General features: G+C 38.8%; 1 protein-coding gene across 3 annotated transcripts; it reads left to right on the top strand.

Moving 5' to 3' along the window:
• The first annotated feature begins 5,799 nt into the window (after positions 1-5,799).
• LOC114932734 (uncharacterized) lies at positions 5,800-18,483 on the top strand. 3 transcript variants are annotated; one of them, XR_014924690.1, is made up of 7 exons: positions 5,800-6,482; positions 9,543-9,744; positions 9,993-10,127; positions 11,294-13,330; positions 17,118-17,195; positions 17,655-17,841; positions 18,308-18,483. XR_014924690.1 is itself a non-coding variant. In XM_085482806.1 (5 exons), exons 1-4 carry the CDS (start codon positions 6,452-6,454, stop codon positions 13,281-13,283), a joined length of 2,358 nt encoding a protein of 785 aa, XP_085338932.1. In that variant the 5' UTR covers positions 5,800-6,451; the 3' UTR covers positions 13,284-13,330; positions 16,558-16,598. The 3 variants fall into 3 exon arrangements, 2 of the variants coding, with proteins under 2 accessions (XP_085338932.1, XP_029160910.2); XM_085482806.1 differs by lacking the exons at positions 17,118-17,195; positions 17,655-17,841; positions 18,308-18,483 and adding an exon at positions 16,558-16,598; XM_029305077.2 differs by lacking the exons at positions 17,118-17,195; positions 17,655-17,841; positions 18,308-18,483 and having other exon boundaries at positions 11,294-15,913.
• The last annotated feature ends 245 nt before the right edge of the window (positions 18,484-18,728 follow it).

The raw sequence follows: 18,728 nt of genomic DNA, 5'->3' as shown, positions 1-18,728 counted from the left end.
TCGTTCATCAATCGGTTGCAGCTCGGTAGCCATGCTCGAGTCGGCTAACGATCCGGACAGCCATATTTTCTCGAATTAACAGATATGGCAATTGGAGGAGGGTTTTGTGGTCGATCTCGAGCGATCGGTGCAGATCCGTTCGAAAGGAAGAAGGGGAATCATTGCACGAGAAAACGAAGGGGAGGAGAGCTTCGTCATCGAGTGGGAGAATTTTCACATTGGTGCAACTGCCAATCCTGATCACGGTACATTACTTGCGAGTGCAGTCACGTGAGCGATTAAATCGGAGATGCACACGATTAAACCGCATTATGAAATAATAACGAGTAGGCGATTTATTTATAGAATGATATTTAAATACATATATATGGTGTAGGGAAAAGAAGGACTATATTATTTTATATATTATATAGGAAATTAATAAATAACGTGGAAATGGATATATAATTATAAAAATTAATTTTACAAAGATATCTTTATAAAATAAATTTTTTTCGAATACAAATATATCATTTCTAGCAGCTTCTTCATCAACGTCGTGTCATTTATGTGACGTTAATCATTTTTATTTATATTTCCACGGTACACATTGATAAGTCGCAGTATTTTAATCTAAATATATTGATCAATTAAAATTTTTTGAAAGTGAATCCTTATATTCAATTTATAGCGCGCGAAATGGGACATTTCTTCTGTCAAACATTCTTCAGCTACGAATTGAATTATCTAGCTAGGTAACATTGCGTAATAAGATAGAAGAATGTCCACATCTTAGTGCTAATGTGCACTGCCAATCACGATCGATGGATGCTGAAGCGATGGCGATAGCAGAAAGGGTAGGGAATAGTGGGCGAACATTCTCCATTCGTTCTCCAAAGCACGTCGTTTTCGCACATCGGGACGCATTAGCCAAGTTTTACAATAAACCAGCCAATCAAAGTTCCCGATTGACGAACGATTTGTATTTATCGAATCATTTCTTGCGGCTATTTCTTCGGGCGGGATTGTTATCGGCGCCCATTCGCTTTCGATTTACAATTTTCATTTTTTTTTGCTCGTTCCTAAGATCTGTAAAACTAAAAAATGTGGATATATTGCGCGAAAGGTGCCACGTTCTCCATTATATAAATGCATGCAGTTGCGTAGCATCTCTAACTCGCTGAGAAAGAATTTCTTTTGCTCATTTGTGATCACGCGTGTTGCATTATTACGAAACGCGATTGCTGGGAATGTCATAGACAATTTAAATTTATGCAGCACGTCCCAGAACCATTCCAGGTATATAGTCTTTGTTTTTTAATTAATTTCTATTGATTTAATCGATCGATTCAGAGATGAGAGATTTAGCGAAAATGTCGATGACAGTTTATTCTTTCCAGAATTAATAAATGTATATCAAAAATATTGCACATTTTGTAGCTAAAGATTTTCAATTAAAAATTATGATTATTGAACAAAGTGTGTTTCTACAGCAATTTTATGAAAATTACAATGTAATTAAATATATAGAGATATATTAATATTTAATATGAATAATACACTGTTTTATATTATTTTGATTTTAACAAATAAAAAATATTATTTTTCTTAGAAATTATATGCACATTATGTAGGTAACGTTTCTATGCCAATGTCAATATTTTTCAATGTTGCCATTGATCAATAATGTATTTAATACAGATACATTTGATTAAAAGTGTAGAAACTTATTTATATAATAACTAACTTTCATTGAATGACTTGACATTTGTTTTTAATCAATGTGAACTGCAGTTAATGAGCAAAAGATATTTGGGAATGGATTGAACTGCTATGCATTTTTCAATGGAAACCGCCTACGGAGCTGCTTATGAATTGCGTCATTGCCAAATTAAGAGAGATGTATAATTGAATAATTCGTAAAAGGCGCACCGGGCAATTTAACGGTATTAGTGGCAGCCATATATTCCTTTCAGATTTTTACCGCGTGGGCGATCCAATTGGACTAGCTGTAAGGTGGCCCATCATCGTTCTCGAGAAATCTCTTTCTCGTTTTCTCCTCTCCGGATATACCACGAAGACTGCGCTAAGTTCTAAGTTTTTAGCTGAATCACATTTACCTCGCGTCACATTTCGAAAGCTGAGCAACGTACGTACATATGTTCCGTCGAGGGCTCTCACATATGTCAGGGCTCTCGCATTATGCTCTCGCGAGAGCAGCGAGCTGCATATTTTGTAATTATTTATCGCCTACTATGGGCAACGACAGTGATTAACGACCCTATAAAAGCAACGATGTTAACGACGGTGATTACTCAAAGATGAATTTCGAACTCGTGCACGAAGTTCGGGATAAATTGGGAAAGTCATTATCGTCTCCTTATCCCGGAGTCTTCGATCAAATTGCGATCACTTGCTCCAACAACACTTCTTTCCTCGAACTTGTTAAAACCCTGATAATAAATATACGCTCTCAATCAAGAACGTTGTTGATTTTACCGTTGAAGTAATAATCGAGTAGGGTTTATATTTTTGCAATCAAGCGCGTCAAGGATTCAAACTGACTTCATTACTTATTCCCGAGATAAACAAACGCGTTTTCTCCACGCTTGCACCGACGAGTCCGAGACGAGAATACGTCTCTCGCATTTCGTTACGGTCTATCGAGAACCGATGAAGCTTGCCTCCGACGTCGAGATGTCTATGGTAACTAATCGTCAACGGCAAAATTGTCACCCACGCGCGCAGTTTCGTCAGCGTCGTCGAAGCGTACTTCCGCTCGTATACGTTCAGGAATACGATGGAATACGTCTGAGTTTTATCTAGGCCGCGTCTTACGCAAGACGCGCACTGCTGGCATTTGCATTGTTGATAATTAAATGGCGATATACAAATGTTAAGTTCCAAGTAACAAATAGTTGGCAAGTCGACGATGAACATGTCGCCCATTGTGTTGGTATATTTTCCTCACGCGCGATGTGCGTTGATATTTTACGCGACTGCCGTCTCTGACGCGTCCACATCTCTTGCGGAGGCGCATATTATATCCCGTATAGGTTAAACCAACCCGCCTACTTGCCCGACGTGTTCCAATACCTGGCTACGATATGTCAACAACTACTTTCAACTCCGCGTTCCGCACAGCTCCGCGCTTTAATCCGGCACGTTTGTAGAATGGCGTTTTAAATTCTCGGGCAGCGCGTGCTCGCTGACACCATGTCGGTTTTTTTTATTTTTATTTATTTATTTTTTTTTTTTACGGCACGATAATATGTGACATTTTCAATAGCTTGATTCTCGGAACAATATAACACTGTAAATAAATGATAATCTCCCGACCGTTCGTTAATCAAACGCAACAACGAAAGGAGGAAGGTATTCTTCAAGGAGATACTTGACAAGTCTTCTCTTGGAATAATATTTTTCACAAGTCCTTCTACTGCGCGGAACTGTCATTTTTCAAAAAAACTACGAGTATAGCGTGCCATTTTTCATTTATGATATATAGCTTTTCTCGCGCATTTTTTATTTTTAAATAAAAATTATCTCACCATTCAAAAGATTCTTCCTCATCGTTCTATTTTAAAGTAATCAAGAAATATGACATTTAATTTCAATACGAGAAAAGAGATAATCCGGAATAATTATAATTTTTTAAGGCATTCAGTGACGGGTAAAAAATATATCTAGATACAGATACAGATACACAAATTAAAATGTATATAAATTACTCAGATACTTTAAAAGTATCTCAGATACATATCACATACTTTTAAATTATATTTTATCATACTAATGGTAATATGCATAAAATGTACTAAATAATTCTTTCATCTTCATTAATATTTGTGTTTATATTACGATTTTATTCGTTAGTCTAACGCGTGAAAAATGCCTCAAAGATATCGTCACTCAAATTATTTCGCCATGGTACTAAAATTTGACCAATGCTTAATAATCGCTCAACCAGTATTGATGACAATATGTTGCTAAGTTGCACTCTTGATCTTTTCAAAATTTAAAAAATTTGACTATTCAAAAAAATATGATGAAAATATATCTGAAAAAAGCAATTCAGATACCATGTTTTGTACCTAGATTCAGATATAGATACTTCAATTCGAATATATCTCAGCTACAGACTCAGATACACAACATATATCTAGGTACTACCCAACACTGACGGCACTTATATGTGAAAGCGAAAAAGTGATAAGAGAAGAGAGAGGTGTAAAAACAGTCTCGAAAAAGCCTGAGCCGTAACTCAGTATCGTAACTTTTTCCTCGATTTTTTCAATGATCTCATTAATTCAGTTCGTACCTTTCCAGGTCGCTGCGCACCGTCAGTCCCCGTTGGACTGTAATCCATTTTTTTTTCCCGAGTCGCGCGTTAAATGAAAATGCATACGCGCGTATATATGTATATTTATATGTATGTTGCAATGATCCAACGGAAACGCGCGTTCGCCACTTTGTATAACGCGAGCGCGATAAATTGCGTACATTACGCAGAGATGGACTCGGCTCCGTCATCCGGTGCGCCACTGTGGGAAACCTGAAGCCTCCTTCTCCGACGAAGGAGCAGCCTTCAAGGCTCATTAACTCGAGAGATAGCGCGTTATGCCGGATTACGCTGTCTCTTCGTTAGCGCACTTATTGCGGTCTGCTGGTGTGCGGCCGGTTACGTGGATGTTGGTATATCCTCGTCGATGTACTCTGCCGGGTAGACGGCTCTGTTATCCGGAGTATGGTACACACACACACACGCACGCGGGATATTCGATTGAATCGCGAAGTTCCTCCGGAACGATTTCTTTCGGATACGCGTCAGTTAATGGAGTCGTTTATTCCAGTATTTTTTTCTGAAATCAAGAGGGCAGCGTATTCCGAAGAATGCGTAACGTTTCGTTTTAGTATTACGCGTTATACGGTTACAGTTTTTAGTGTCTTCTAGATCCAGTATCCTGAGAGTAAGATTATAGCGGAGAGAAAACAAATTATATAGCGTAGAAGAATTTTAGATTCAGATTCGATGACTTGAGATGTTTGACAGGTGCGCGCTGCAATTTATGATTACGTAAGCAAATGTAACTTTAAATGAAATTTAATTTACTCGAGCGGTGGAAAAAAGTCCGCCAGCCGAAATGCGCCCCGAAAATAAAAAGCTTTTAATTAAATTGAACAATTCGTTCGCGATCGCTCCTTCTTTTGTATATCATAATTTCTCAGCTCCATTAATCAAACGGAAAAATAAATCTGCGAAACAGTGAAGGAGGTTTAACTCGTTTCGCAAGTAGTCGCGGGATGTAACGAGCATCGGCGAAGAAGAAGAAGAAGAAGAAGAAGAGGAGGACCAAGTACGAGAAGTGGCTTGCGCGCGCGGCTCGATTCCTCGTTGGTGGTTCGCGGGGTTAAATATACCCTCGTTGGTCGCATCATATACAGAGTGCCGTGGTAGATCGAGAGAGGGAAAGGAGAGAGAAAGAGAGAAAGAGAGGAAAATGGAATGAAAAAGATAGAGAGACACACATATGCACGTACAAACATATGCGCGCTCGTCGAAGCGAGGAGAAATACAAGAGAGAGGAGAAGAAGAAGTGTACAGCATACAGAAGAAGAGAGAAAGATAGAGAGTGAGAGAGTCGAAAAAGAGAGGGAAGAAGTCGAGCTCTGCTATTACAGAGCACCTCCGTAGCCGCGACTCACAGCCCAATATGGAGCAATCTCAGATTTCCATCCGCCCAAATCGAGAATATACACGCCCGCGCCTCCACTTGCTCCTCTTGTGGAGGCCTGGTCGTTGTCGTCGTCGTCTTCGTCGTCTTCGTCGTCGTCGTCGTCGTCGTCGTCATCGTCATCGTCGTCGACGTTTTCCCCCCGGTTCCCTCGACGGAGGTATAGACGTCGCTCTCGGTGGAGTTGTCGCTCTTGTCCACTTTACTCTCGCTCGTAACAGTGCCAAAAGTGCCTCAAAACGCTTCACTTCGTTCTATCAGCCCCATTTTCTCTCTTTCTCTCTCTCTCTCTCTCTCTCTCTCTCTCTCTCTCTCCCTCTGCCTCTCGTTTCTTTTTTTTTTTTATTTACCCGCCGCCTTCTCATTTTCCTCGCAAAGTTCCCTCGAGTTCCTCTTTTCATCTGGGAGGAAGAGAGTTCATCCACGTGCTCGGCATTTCTCGTCCTTCTCTTCTCTCCTTCTTTTTCTATCTTCGATTTCAATTGAACGTATCTCTCGATACTGTTTGCCAAGAGACCACGCGAGGGAAGAATCGATCGCGTGGGCGATTGCGAATCATTGAACGAGTCGATTGAGCGAAAGTAATTGATCGAGGTCTTGTGATTGTGCTCGACGATGATCGTCGTATCATCCGGTTCGATGGTGAATCGTTCGTGCGCGAAAATCGAAGTTTGAAGTAGAAGACGCGTGCTTTTCTCTCATTCTCTCAGGAAAGAAGACTCGCTGAGAAAACGTTCATGTTGCCGGAAAGCACCTTTCCCGTCACAGGTAATCGATCAGTGATCGACCTCGAATTTTCAATAACAATATCATATATATCACTTTAGGTACAATCATGCAATTTTTTCTTGGGTGACAGCTTCTCTAATAGTAATAAAGCTTTCAAAGACGTGCTAATTTCGATTAATTAAAATCATCTTTGCGCTTGTTCGCGAGTTATCGAAAATTTGATGATCTCTCCTGAAAAGATACAAATAATAATAGATTGCTCCGATCGACAAATCTTTTACGAATAGTTTTACGATAGATCAGCTGCTGTCCACGTGGGACACTACACTGTCGCGTGGATGTTTATATGTAATTACGGATCTATAATAACGGCAAATCATAATCAGGCTAGTGGATCATGGTCCACTCGATGCACATGTAATGCGTAAGCAACTCGATTTATGCGACGCGTTTATGTATGAGCGAATTAATAAGATTTATTAATGGTAAATAATGAGATCGAGAATATATTTTGGCATATTTATATTTCAGTGTAAAAAAATATTGTCCAAAAAAATTTTTTCTTTAATCATTACATCACCTTGACACATTCTCGAGTATCGCGACTGACTTTCCGTTTTTAACCTAGTTGCGCCTCTGCCAATAGAACGCGAGAGCACATGCTTTCCCGCGAAACAAATATGCGTTCTAATTCGTCCACTTGTTATACCTGTGTGAATACTACTTTGACGCAATATTACCGGGAAGATGAGAAAAATAATAATAATAATTTTTATTGAGAGGCTATTTCGAAATCTTTCGTATCTTTATCATGAATATTGTAAATGGGGAAAATATGACGGAAATATGTTTTATAAATGACTTGCGTCTACAATCTTTTTCTGAAAAGAACGTTGCCTTTTTGGTTGACATTTTAAATTAATTAATTCTAGATAATATATTCGAAGTTTCTATGTGATTATATACAAACGTGCACAACAAATGCGCTTCAGCAATCAAAAGCAAAAGTGCGGCATGATACCATCAGCCATAATCCTAAATATGGAGTGAGAAATTTGAGAGAACCGAAAATAGTGGCTGTACGCCAACCGCTAAAAATAACCAAAAAATAAATTGTAGTTACGCGTTCGCCTGCATCATTCTATAACTGGTCTTCAATGAAAACGAGCCACCTCCCTCACATATCGATATTAATATCTTCCGCTAGTCTTTCCTTTTGGCGCTCGTTTATGCGGAACTTTTTGTGTTTTGAAAACCATTAAAAATTAGATCATTTCAGGGGTTTCTTCATATTCTTATAATTTTGCAATTTAAACGCACTATAAAGTCTTTATAATTTACATACATACATCTTTAGAGGAAGAATCTCTTTTTTTTTCTCTTAGAAATTTTAAACATACAATTTGAGAATCTTAAAATTTTTAAAACAGTACTTAATATTTCTTGAAAATGTATTTTTTAAAAGTTACTTTCGCAGCATTATTTAAAATATATGCAAATGAATTAACACATTTATTTTTATGCAAATATGCAAGTTCGTTCTGTATTTATTTTAAAATAAATTGCAAACTGAATCAGTGACAAACCGACTTATCACAAGACATGAAACTTGATCAATTAAGACCAAGTATGGCTCAGAAATTGCGGGTGTTGAGTGTACCGTACCGGAGTGTGTGTCCGGTATGTGTTCTATTTATGCACGGGCATATTTTTATCCGACGATGTGCTGCGAAGTCGCAGTATGTATAATACATTTCTTCGTCTTCTCCGCATTTCCTTCTTTTAGTTTGTTTCATGCGCATAGTTTTCCGACATCGATACGGCTTTGATATCTTTGCTTCGTTGACCCATGAATTTTCACATTGTTATTATTAAAGTTATATAAGTTATATATAAAATTTTATATATTAGATTTAAATAATATATATATATATATATATATATATATATATATATATTATTTAGTGACAGATTGTGATGTACCTATAAAAATATAATTTTTGGTTTAACATTTGAAATTTCTCTTATATGTGTACTGTGCAATTTTTTTTATATCTAAATCAAATAATGCGGCTATCTTAAGTAGCCGTACATCTTGAAAATCTACTGTGCGAATGATACTATGTGATAATTATTTCGAATTATAATTACGATCGTATAAATTATATATTACAGCGACGATACAGCGAATTTCAAAATTCGAATTGATGAATTATTCAACGAGGTGCAACAGGTGTCTGTCGAATGAGACGAGCCGCTTCACACGAGGTGTTCTAAAGCGAATCTCTCTCGCTTCGTAAACGTTCGCGGTTTGCTATTGTGCGATTTCGAAGCCTTGAACGAACACGCGGTTCGCCCACGCGATTCGCTCTCGATGGTGCAACGACGGCTATATCATATGCGGCTTTATCGATTTATCCATTTCTACGCGAAGCATTTGTTTAGTCTCTACGTCATTTCTCACGCCCGTCAAATCTATGCAACACGCAATTCGCCGCGCGCCGCACGCGGCATTAATCCAACGCTCATTAATACAGTATGGTTATATATGAATATTCCGCAATTCGCAACACACCGGCAACGATCTCCGGCTTGGACGCCGGCCTACGCACAACCTTTCACGTGGTTCTCGCATGCCGAAATAAGAAAGTGGAAGCTGTTCGCACGGCGGTCACTTCCGATCTCGTTTTTCTTTCTTTTTTTTTCGTTCTGTCAAAATTAAAAAAAAAAGCCGAATGTGTTACGACTTCATTAATAATTAATGAAGTTGAGAACTCGATTTGGAAACGTCGCTTTTAAAACTTGTGTCAATCTATAATGATAATTTTCGATGATAATTTTCGAAATATTAATATAATATTTGCATATGTATGTATATGCGAGATGCAGGACTTAAAAATTCCAACATTAGAGACAAGCTTTTGAAATCGAGTATATACTCAAAACCGGAAAGTTTCGTAAACCGTTCGCTAATAAGCCATACACGAGAAAATAATATTTTCGCGCGTGGGACTTTCTCGTTTTACATCTAAAAGAGTATTGCCGAGTGATGCGAAATGGGATAAACTCTGACAGCGGTCCGCATATTTGAATTTTCAGGGGGCACTATGCAGACTGAGGAAGTCGTGCCGCGTGCACAGTCTATTGGCATAGACAGCAGTCTCATCGACGGCGCTGGTCTGCAGCATCATTTGCATCACTCGTCGCATTTACGCTGTCCGTTACCGCCCGTGATCCACATGGCCGTCAAGCAAGAGCCCCAGGAGGAGGAAGAGCGAAGTCGCGACACGAGCACGTTGAGGTGAGTTGTAAATCTCTCTTTGAAAGTCTAGCATGACGCATCAATTCTATTTTTTAACTCTCCAGATGACAAATCATATATTGAATAATGCAAGGAATATTTATTCGTTTTTCAGTCGTATATATATATTATAATGTTGACGTTTTATTACGCCTTTTTTCGCGGAAAAATTATAGCAATTTTATAATAACAATGATTTAGTTTAAATTGAGAATTTAATTGAGAAAAATCTCTTGTGATTTCGATAGTCCGCAAGTGGATGCGATCAACGTCGCGGGTTCGGTGGACAACAAGCACGGACAGCAAGTCGGTCATCATCAAATTCAAGGATTGGAGGAGAATTTAATGTTAGTTTCAGATGCTAATAACCGAGGACGATCCAGGTGATTTATAATATTAATCTTTCTTAACTTCTTTTTTTTGCGCATAATATATTTTAATAAACAGAAGTGGTTAGAAATAGGATAATTGCGTTTGAGATAAAATGATACAAAACTTTCTTGCAACCACCAAGATTAATATATCAAATTAATGATATTCACGTTCATATGTAGACAACGATTGAAGTATTTTCGCCCTTTTGAACAAATTTTATATTGCATTTGAGAAACGTGTTTCGCGACGGCTTACATTGTCACGTAGCGCGATCCTCAGCTCCGGCTATCTCGTATCTTTCCTTCGCCATGTCACTAACGACGTCTTTAACGTAGAACCGGCCGCTCGTGGCCAGGAAAGTGCTTTAAACGATCATCGCTGGCGTCGTTCGCAAGAAAGACAGGCGCCAGGAAACTGGTTCGGGCAAGTCTCTTCTAAAGAGACGCGCGCGAACGAGCGAAAAAAAGGATTCGCGGATATACGTCAACGAGACGCGCCGGCGAGAGAGATCACCGTTATTATTGAATTTCATTAAACGGCCCGAGCAAGAGCAGAGGAAGCGCGAAATGCATTCTCTGCGCATAAGGTGGCGTATCGCGAAGTATAAAGCACCTAGCACTGCACTAAGGTGTGGTCCGGAATGCAGTCATCGGTGTTAATGAAGAAAAGATATATTACAACTGCTGTGAGAGCGCAGGTTTAAATACGGATTCTTTCTGGATAATATTAAACATATATAATATTGCTTGGTGGGATAATTATTCAAAGCAACTTTCAAAAATATATTTCCGACTTTAATACATCATTTTCTAGAGTTTTTTATTTTTTATTTTAACCAGTCTTGTAAGCTTTGATTTCTTTTACATAACGTTCAGATCTTTATGGTTAATATTTATGAGCACATTATAAATGTTAAGTATATTATAGAATTTACATTATAAAATATTTAATAGACCGACTTTGAAAAGCGCTCACTCATGTCTGAAAAGGACCAAAACCGATGGTCGTAACGTAGTGTACAATTTAACAAAATCATATAGTCAGTTTGATTGAAATAGAAAATAAAAAATCTTATATATTAATGGAACAATTTCTCGAGAATACACGTGACGATCTACGTCGTGGATGTGAGAATATATTAAACTAAAAAATCATGTACATCTAAATGTTATAGCCGTGGTCGCAGAAAATCGCGATGGAAGCTCAAGTTCCATCATCAGGCGCTCCCGCCGGAATACTTGGACCATTATGAGGCGTCGCTGGCCCAGGAGAATCTGAACTCGTCGCCGCCGCGAAGCGTCCTCGAACCGGCGGCACCCAGCCCGGCGCCGACGAGTTCGACGTCCACCCCGAGTCCCATCGCGGACACCCACGGCTGGCTGCAGCGGATCGCGGCGATGCAGCAGGAGCTCTGTCCGACTCCTGGCCGCGACAATCAAGTGACCAACACCAGGAGATCCGTCATCACATCCACGTCCTCGCAGGTCTACTCCAACGCGCCGTATTCCCATAATCACGCCCAGCAAACGCAGTCGCAGACGTCCAGCAGGCCGCCGATGAAGTATTCCGATCTTCCCTACATGGGCGAGATCACCCTCGACAATAGCAAGCCTAGACGCGGCCGAAAGCCGAAGAAGGCCGACATCTGCCATTTGATTTACAAGAATTACGGTACCATACTGCCGGGTACGCCCGGCCACGAGGAGAGAAGACTGTCGCCCCGAGAGAAACAGGATTCTCAGGACCGAGTGTCGCCTCACGTGCCCTTTCAGAGAACGGACGTGCAGAACAGAATCAGCAGTCTGTTGGAGAAACGGCTGACGCAGGAGACTCGACGAAGCTTCGTCACGCTGTCCGAGAATACACGGGAGCAGGACGAGCCTTTGAATCTCTGCATCCGAGATCTCAATCAGCTGAAGATTCGCTTATTGCGGAAGCATGGAAACGTCTACGAATCCGGCCAGATGAAGAGCGAGACGTCCAGCGATGGCGAAGAGGTGGAGTGTCTTGGAAGCTCTTTTCTATCGGAACCGGTCAATTACTCGGACTCGATGGTTCATCGTTCCAACAACAGTCTCGTTAATCATAATAATAACGTGATCGATCCGACGATCGGCCACAACTCTGGCTTCGTGTATTGGCCGAATACTGGCGTCTTCATCCACCCGATGGCCTTGCAGTCCCAATTGTTGTATTATCAGAAGGTCGCCCAAGGTGACAAGGGCTCGCCGCGGCCGACGACGGATCAGCCGCCGAGGGAGCAGAAAATCGTGCCCAAGTCGATATATTCGATGATGGAGACGAAGAGCGTACCTCAAGTATCGGCGTCAAGTATATCTGCTTCTCAGACAACGACGACGACGACGACGACGCCGACGTCGACGTCGATCGCCGCTCCGCCGTCGCCCAGACCGAAGAGGAACGCTCCTCTAAGTCAACCGCAGAGTCAGCCGACTAAGCGGAAGCGCTCCGCCATATTTATACCACCGATCCCGGCCGAGAACAACAATAATCCGGCGACGGAAGTGAGTATATGCAAGTTCAAATTCACCGGCGGCGCCAAGCCCAGCCTGCAGGAGAAGAAGAGTCTCTCGGTGGACTCGGGCGGTAATTTCCGCTATTACAGCGGCACCGGCGATAAGAGTATGCGCGGCTACGAGTTTTTTCCCAGAGAGGCTCTTCAGCAACCGGCGGGTCAGTCCGGAGCGACCTCCGCCGCCGGAGCCTTCCTCAGCGCCGCCGGCGAGAGGATCCAATCCCCCATAACGTGTCAGAGAAGCTCAGCCAGCCAGGACGACGGACGGCGGAAGAGGAAGACCAGGAAGTCTCTGCAGCGCGAGAAGCTGGAGCAGACCTTTAAGGAGAAGGGCTTCCTCATTCAGACGCAGCAGTTGGAATCCGCGGAGGGCGCCACGTACTGCAAATTCCGGCAGCTCAGGAAGTTCACCAGATATCTGTTCAGAAGCTGGAAAGACTATTTGCCCGGAAATGTGCGCGAACTGAGCGGAAATAACGGCGGCGCCGGTGCCCCCATAAACGGTGATGCGACCGAGCTTGACGTCGATGGGGAGGCCGCTCTTCTTCACTCTCCGCTTCCTCGCGGCAATCTGCTGGATGTGCCGAGCAGCTTCGTGGAGGATCATCAGACTCTGCCCCTCACGTGAGACATCGTGACATTCGCGACGCGTCGATCAACGGAAGTCATGACATGGTACGATGTTACTTCTTCTCTATCATTGAGTCTTTTCTATGCCACTGACAAAGAAATATGATCAATCATTTTTATTTCAAACTAATAATATTGATTTGATGTGAAAAATATTTATTTCATATAAAAAAATCCTTTTCAAAACAGATCGATATTTATTTGTTTCAAATAAATGATTTATTAGGCAGTATTGAAATAAATATTTATTTATTTTATATTCTTTCAGTGTGCTTTTGTTTCTTTTTTTTGTGGAACATTTTTTTCAAGCTATATATAAACGTAAAATTAAAGATTTTCTTCTTAATTATCTTTTAAATCCAGATTTCTGAAAACAAACATGATCAATTATTACTGAAATATCTCTTACAGAGATGAACTTATAAATAATTTTGTAATATATATTGCCTCTTTTGAAATATTGGAAAAGATGGAAATTATGTAATGAAAAATCTTTATAATCAATATTTTTTCGAATTTGAATTTGAAACGATTGGAAAGTTAACTATACACATTTAATCGTTATATATGTTATTATTTAAAATTTCCAAATGATAAAAAATATTCGATTATACGCGTGCACTAGAAAGCGAAGATGTTGCATGTTATTTATGACGAAAATAAATTTGATCACAATAGAGTATCGTGTCATGATGCGCGTCACGAAGATAGGGCAAATTGGATCACAGCTTTGTGCCAAAGATGAGAGAGATTGGATTACTTATATATATTATATATATCTATTCCAGTCTAAAATGTATATCCGCATATATCCGCGATAGAGAACGGATTAACCAAAGAGTGAAGTTTTGTGCTCGCCATATCTTGGAACCGGAAATACGCGAAGATAATTCGTGTTTTAGACTAATATCGGACTGCGATGCATTTGGGATGGTATCGAATGAAAATGAGACTTGCAATGATACCGTCGCCACGTCATATTTTTCTAAGCGAATCGTCTAATGATAAATCTAGTCTTATTTATATGCTCTTGTTATAAAATTGTGAACATGTTTTCTCGTTTTTACATCGGACGGATATTTATATACATGTAGCAACGTTATGCAACATTAATGCAGCGTTAATACTACCGGTATAAAAAGGAAGCGCGAGCTTACATGACAGCATCGAGACAATTTTGACTCGACATTACAGTTGATTCGTTTCGTCGATCCATTTCACGATTTGGAACAAATATTTCAGCAATTGTTAACGATATAAAAGCGCAAAGTATTTGTATATTAAAATGCAACGAAAAGATGATAAGAATATTTTACGAGATTCTGGAATTTTTTTCTATCCTCTAGATGTCATCTGACGTTCATTCGAGGATGTCCTATTATAAGTATTATTATTGCACATGTATTGGATCTATTTGAAGGAATTTGAGACTGAATGAGTTTCGTTTCTAACTGTTATTAATGTAAAAAAAAATAAATTTTATATTAGTCGTAAAAATTTTACGAATTCTATGAATTATTCCGAATAAATATAAGCAATTATTTTTGCGTGTTTATGACATTTAAAGTTTAAATTTTTTAAAAGTTTTCATCAATCTTTTAATCGCTTACAAATATTCAATTTTTGGGTCTAAAATGCGAACGAATCTTTTGTCGAACCGAATCTCTCGTCATGCGTATGTTACGTTGAACAGAATAATTGCGAATTGAGAGAACCGTCCTACATCGTGCTATTGCCTTTTTTTCGTACGGCGAAAAAAATGTAAAATTATTTTATACTTATGCTCACTGTAACGAGATAAAGCCTTATAGTCTGTAATAATGAAACGAATTGTTATCGATATAATGTTCAGTGAATTTATTAATAATCCCTCGCGTGTCTTTGATGGCACTATTAAAAAGTATTGTTAAGTGTATTTCGGCGAAAATAGTCTGGGACAGTTTTTCGTTCGAATTGCATATACAAAATTTATTGATTTAGAGAGATAAAAATTTTCGCGCCCATGTAATATTTATGTGGGTTAATGTATGTTATTTATATGATTTAATTCCGAACTTTTTGTATTTGGAAAGAAAGACTTGTATATTTGCATAAAGTAACATTTGTTTGATTACAATACTTTTTCATTGATGCGATCGACTTGATTCATCTCTCTTCCCATCTCATCAAAATAATCTTTTCCTTTTCTAATCAATGCTGTAAATTGTGTAGATCGTAAGTCATGCAACTCTGAAGAGTGCATTAATTGTGTCATCAAAATAATATTCAGCATGTGTAAGATGAATTTATGAGCGATCTCAGAGATACAGTATCCGTTAACGAGTTGCATGCTCGTAAATATTTTGTATTCACGATTCTTTGCCAAATTTGCAGTTTTTTTTTAAGAAGCCGCTTACGAGGAATATTAATTAAACTCTTCGAAGTACAATCTATCGGCTTCATTGATGCGACACTAGCAATGGGATGTTTGCGATCGCGAATCACGTCTGCGAGTTTGCTACGTGCGGAGAGAGAGAGACGTGGACCACACATTCAACGGGTCTACACACAGGGTGTCGCATAATTGTCCATCATAATTTTAACACTAAAAATATTGTGCGAATTATTTAATCCTTTTTAGTCTCCCATCTCCTTTTATTTTTTTTTCCACTGATTTCTGAATGAGAGGCTAATTTCAATTCTTTAGTGTTACTATAAACTATAATTTCTCGGATCAATTTCTTCTTCAAGATCAAATTCTTACAAGTAGCGAATATATTAAGAAGATTAAGCAAAGTAAAGGGATTTTACAAAAGTATAGTTAACGATGATTGAACTTTTGCGTATATTTTGCTCGAACAATCGCTGCAACATTTCAACAACATTTTTAGAATGCACACAGCTTGTAAGCAATTGTGAGACACCTTGTATGTACGCACTAGTCGGATACCCCACCGGTTTGGTCTCTCCAGAGTGCGTACAGCCACCCATTCATGCATACGGTCATTCATATATCGTGGCCCGGCTCACCTTGAAAGCTTTTTATCATCGGTCGTATGTATCTGTGCAATGCACACGAGCATATACACACATTTGCAGGTATGCATACGCATTAATATGTCGCACGAGATCGACAGTTAAAAATTCAATATTACAGGCTATGTAAATTTATTTTTCGAGATTATTTTTAAAGATCTACAATTTTCAAATTGTAAACTCGAAAAATAAAGTCGGAACAAATTCGTACAATCAAGATCGTTTTGCGGACTTTTTGCAATAAATGTCATCAATAGGGAAAAGATGAAAAACGGCGGAAGAGAGGAAAGAGCAGGAGAGAAGCAATCGTCGTTGTCTTCGTCGTCATCGTTGTTCGTCGTTTGGGCGAGCCGGATACAATGGCTACAGGTTTCCTAATATGGGCACGACGCGATGCATACCGAAAAAAAGAGGAATTTTGGCAAGCACGAGAAGAGGCCTGAGAAGGAACGGATGTGCGTTAGAACGTGCAGTGCAAAAATTTAATAATCGCATACGACGAAAGCAGATATCCTGCCGTTCCATCGAGACAAGGGTTTTCTGTCAGGAAATGGGTGAGACATCTCCTGCTCGTAACCTGTTCGCGTTTATGCACTAAAACAAGTTATTAAATTAATAAATATTTGCTTCAATATATACTGCTTAATAAATTATTATTTATGTTTGAAACAAATAAATATTTATCTTGTTTGAAAAGAATTTTTTTATATCAAATAAATATGTTTTACATCAAATCAATATTATTAGTTTTAAATAAATGATTTATTGGGCAGTATTGAAATAAATATTTATTCGAATTCAATACGTTTATTTTCAGTGTGAAAATATAGAGAGAAACCATTGCAGAGGAAAAGAGAAAGAGAGAGAGAGAGAGAAAGGAAGAGAATGCAGAAAGGTAACTTACGTTATGCATATATTGCATTTAAAAAGATATACGCATAAAGAGATGACATTTGTCGCGAGCAGATTTGTAAAACCGTTTTAAGCCTTCTTAATCCTCTATAACGAATATGTCCGATGTCGCAAGTTTCTTAATATTATTTTAGATAAACATTTTCTGACGATACATTTTTACGATTTATCTCATCTGCATTTTTTATTCAAAATAATTTGTTTGTATCCATTTCTATTTGTGTATCTATTTTTAAAAAATTAATAATTATATTGTCAAATACAACGAAAAATTTTATAGTCGGACGTCATTTCAGAAGAAAACAATTATATCGAGCAATTATATTGTTTCAATGACATTACAATTAAAATAGGGAGATCGTGTCAAATTTCCGATTTTTCGCTGCTTCATGCGCCTACGCGCTATCTCTTCTTACACGTGACTGCAAGTTTCCTAATATAGACTCAGCATATGCTTCGATGAAAAAAGACGATGTTGTTAACCATCGAGCGCCCGGCAAACTGGTTGCCATCTCGAATCCGGAAAAGACAGGAGAACTACGTGTGTAATGCTAAAATCGCGAAGACGCTCTTCGGAGAAGACGTTAATAATCTTAGGGGGAGCAAAGTTATTTAAATGCAGCGCTCACGTAAGTCCGAGCTTCTACTGTATATTAATAATTTAATTATAATATTTTAAAAATTTCTAATTTTTTCTGGAGAAAAAATAAAATTTATATTTGTCGTATATATGTGACATGATTATATATCCTTTTTTTAGATAGTGTCATGCAGTCTCTATTAATAATGTCACAATATCTACAAAGGTTTTCCTTATAACATCTCACAGTATTTTAAATTTGAAAATATCATATATTTTAATATTTTAATAAAAAAAATTAACCAGTTTTCTTTATTAATCGAAATTTTGTGGATCGAGAATTTTACCAATTTTCTTTATTGATCGAAATAATTCAGACTGAAAAAAGATAAAATTGAGATTCTAAATATAAATTTAAAGTGTAATACAGGCAAGATTGAGATTCTAATTTTCTGTGTAAAGAATTTAAGTGCGCAAGGCGTGAAATAAATGAACAAGATCTCTATCGTTTTCAGAGAAACCTTTCAAGGAAACGAAGGAAGACGAGTTCGCGGTGGTCTATGGACAAGTTCGTTAGCGAAAAATTGCAATTCGTCTCGCTTGTATCTGCCTGCCAGAATCTGCTTTGCTTTGTCGCAAATTGAAAAATTAATGCTCAGCTTGTCTCTCAATAAAAGAGCCGTCCAATTGATACGAGCGATTACGGAATTGATATAATTAAACCCCCCTTAACGACATTCCCGTTCGTTCGTTGCCTTTTGTCCGATGCGGGTTAAGCGCGGCCCGTTCGTTCATCGAATGCATCACGATTTCGCGCAAGAACGACTTCATGAATGAACCGCGACGCGATCGGCGCGTTCGCGCAAAACGTTCTCCTTCTTTCTCGTCTCGCTGCGATCCACCTTGCACAATGCAGACGGAATACCCGATTGTTTC

This window comes from Nylanderia fulva, unplaced genomic scaffold (assembly GCF_048542155.1).
Source record: "Nylanderia fulva isolate GAGA-0341 unplaced genomic scaffold, ASM4854215v1 Scaffold22, whole genome shotgun sequence".
NCBI lineage: Eukaryota > Metazoa > Arthropoda > Insecta > Hymenoptera > Formicidae > Nylanderia > Nylanderia fulva.
This window is presented reverse-complemented; position numbering and strand designations above follow the sequence as displayed.

Bases quoted from the DNA above. Each gene is read 5' to 3' on its own strand.
- LOC114932734 (XM_085482806.1), top strand. From the start codon at position 6,452: ATGTTGCCGGAAAGCACCTTTCCCGTCACAG. The intron at 6,483-9,542 runs GTAATCGATCAG...TTGAATTTTCAG, and splicing joins AAGCACCTTTCCCGTCACAG to GGGGCACTATGCAGACTGAG. The intron at 10,128-11,293 runs GTGATTTATAAT...TAAATGTTATAG, and splicing joins AATAACCGAGGACGATCCAG to CCGTGGTCGCAGAAAATCGC.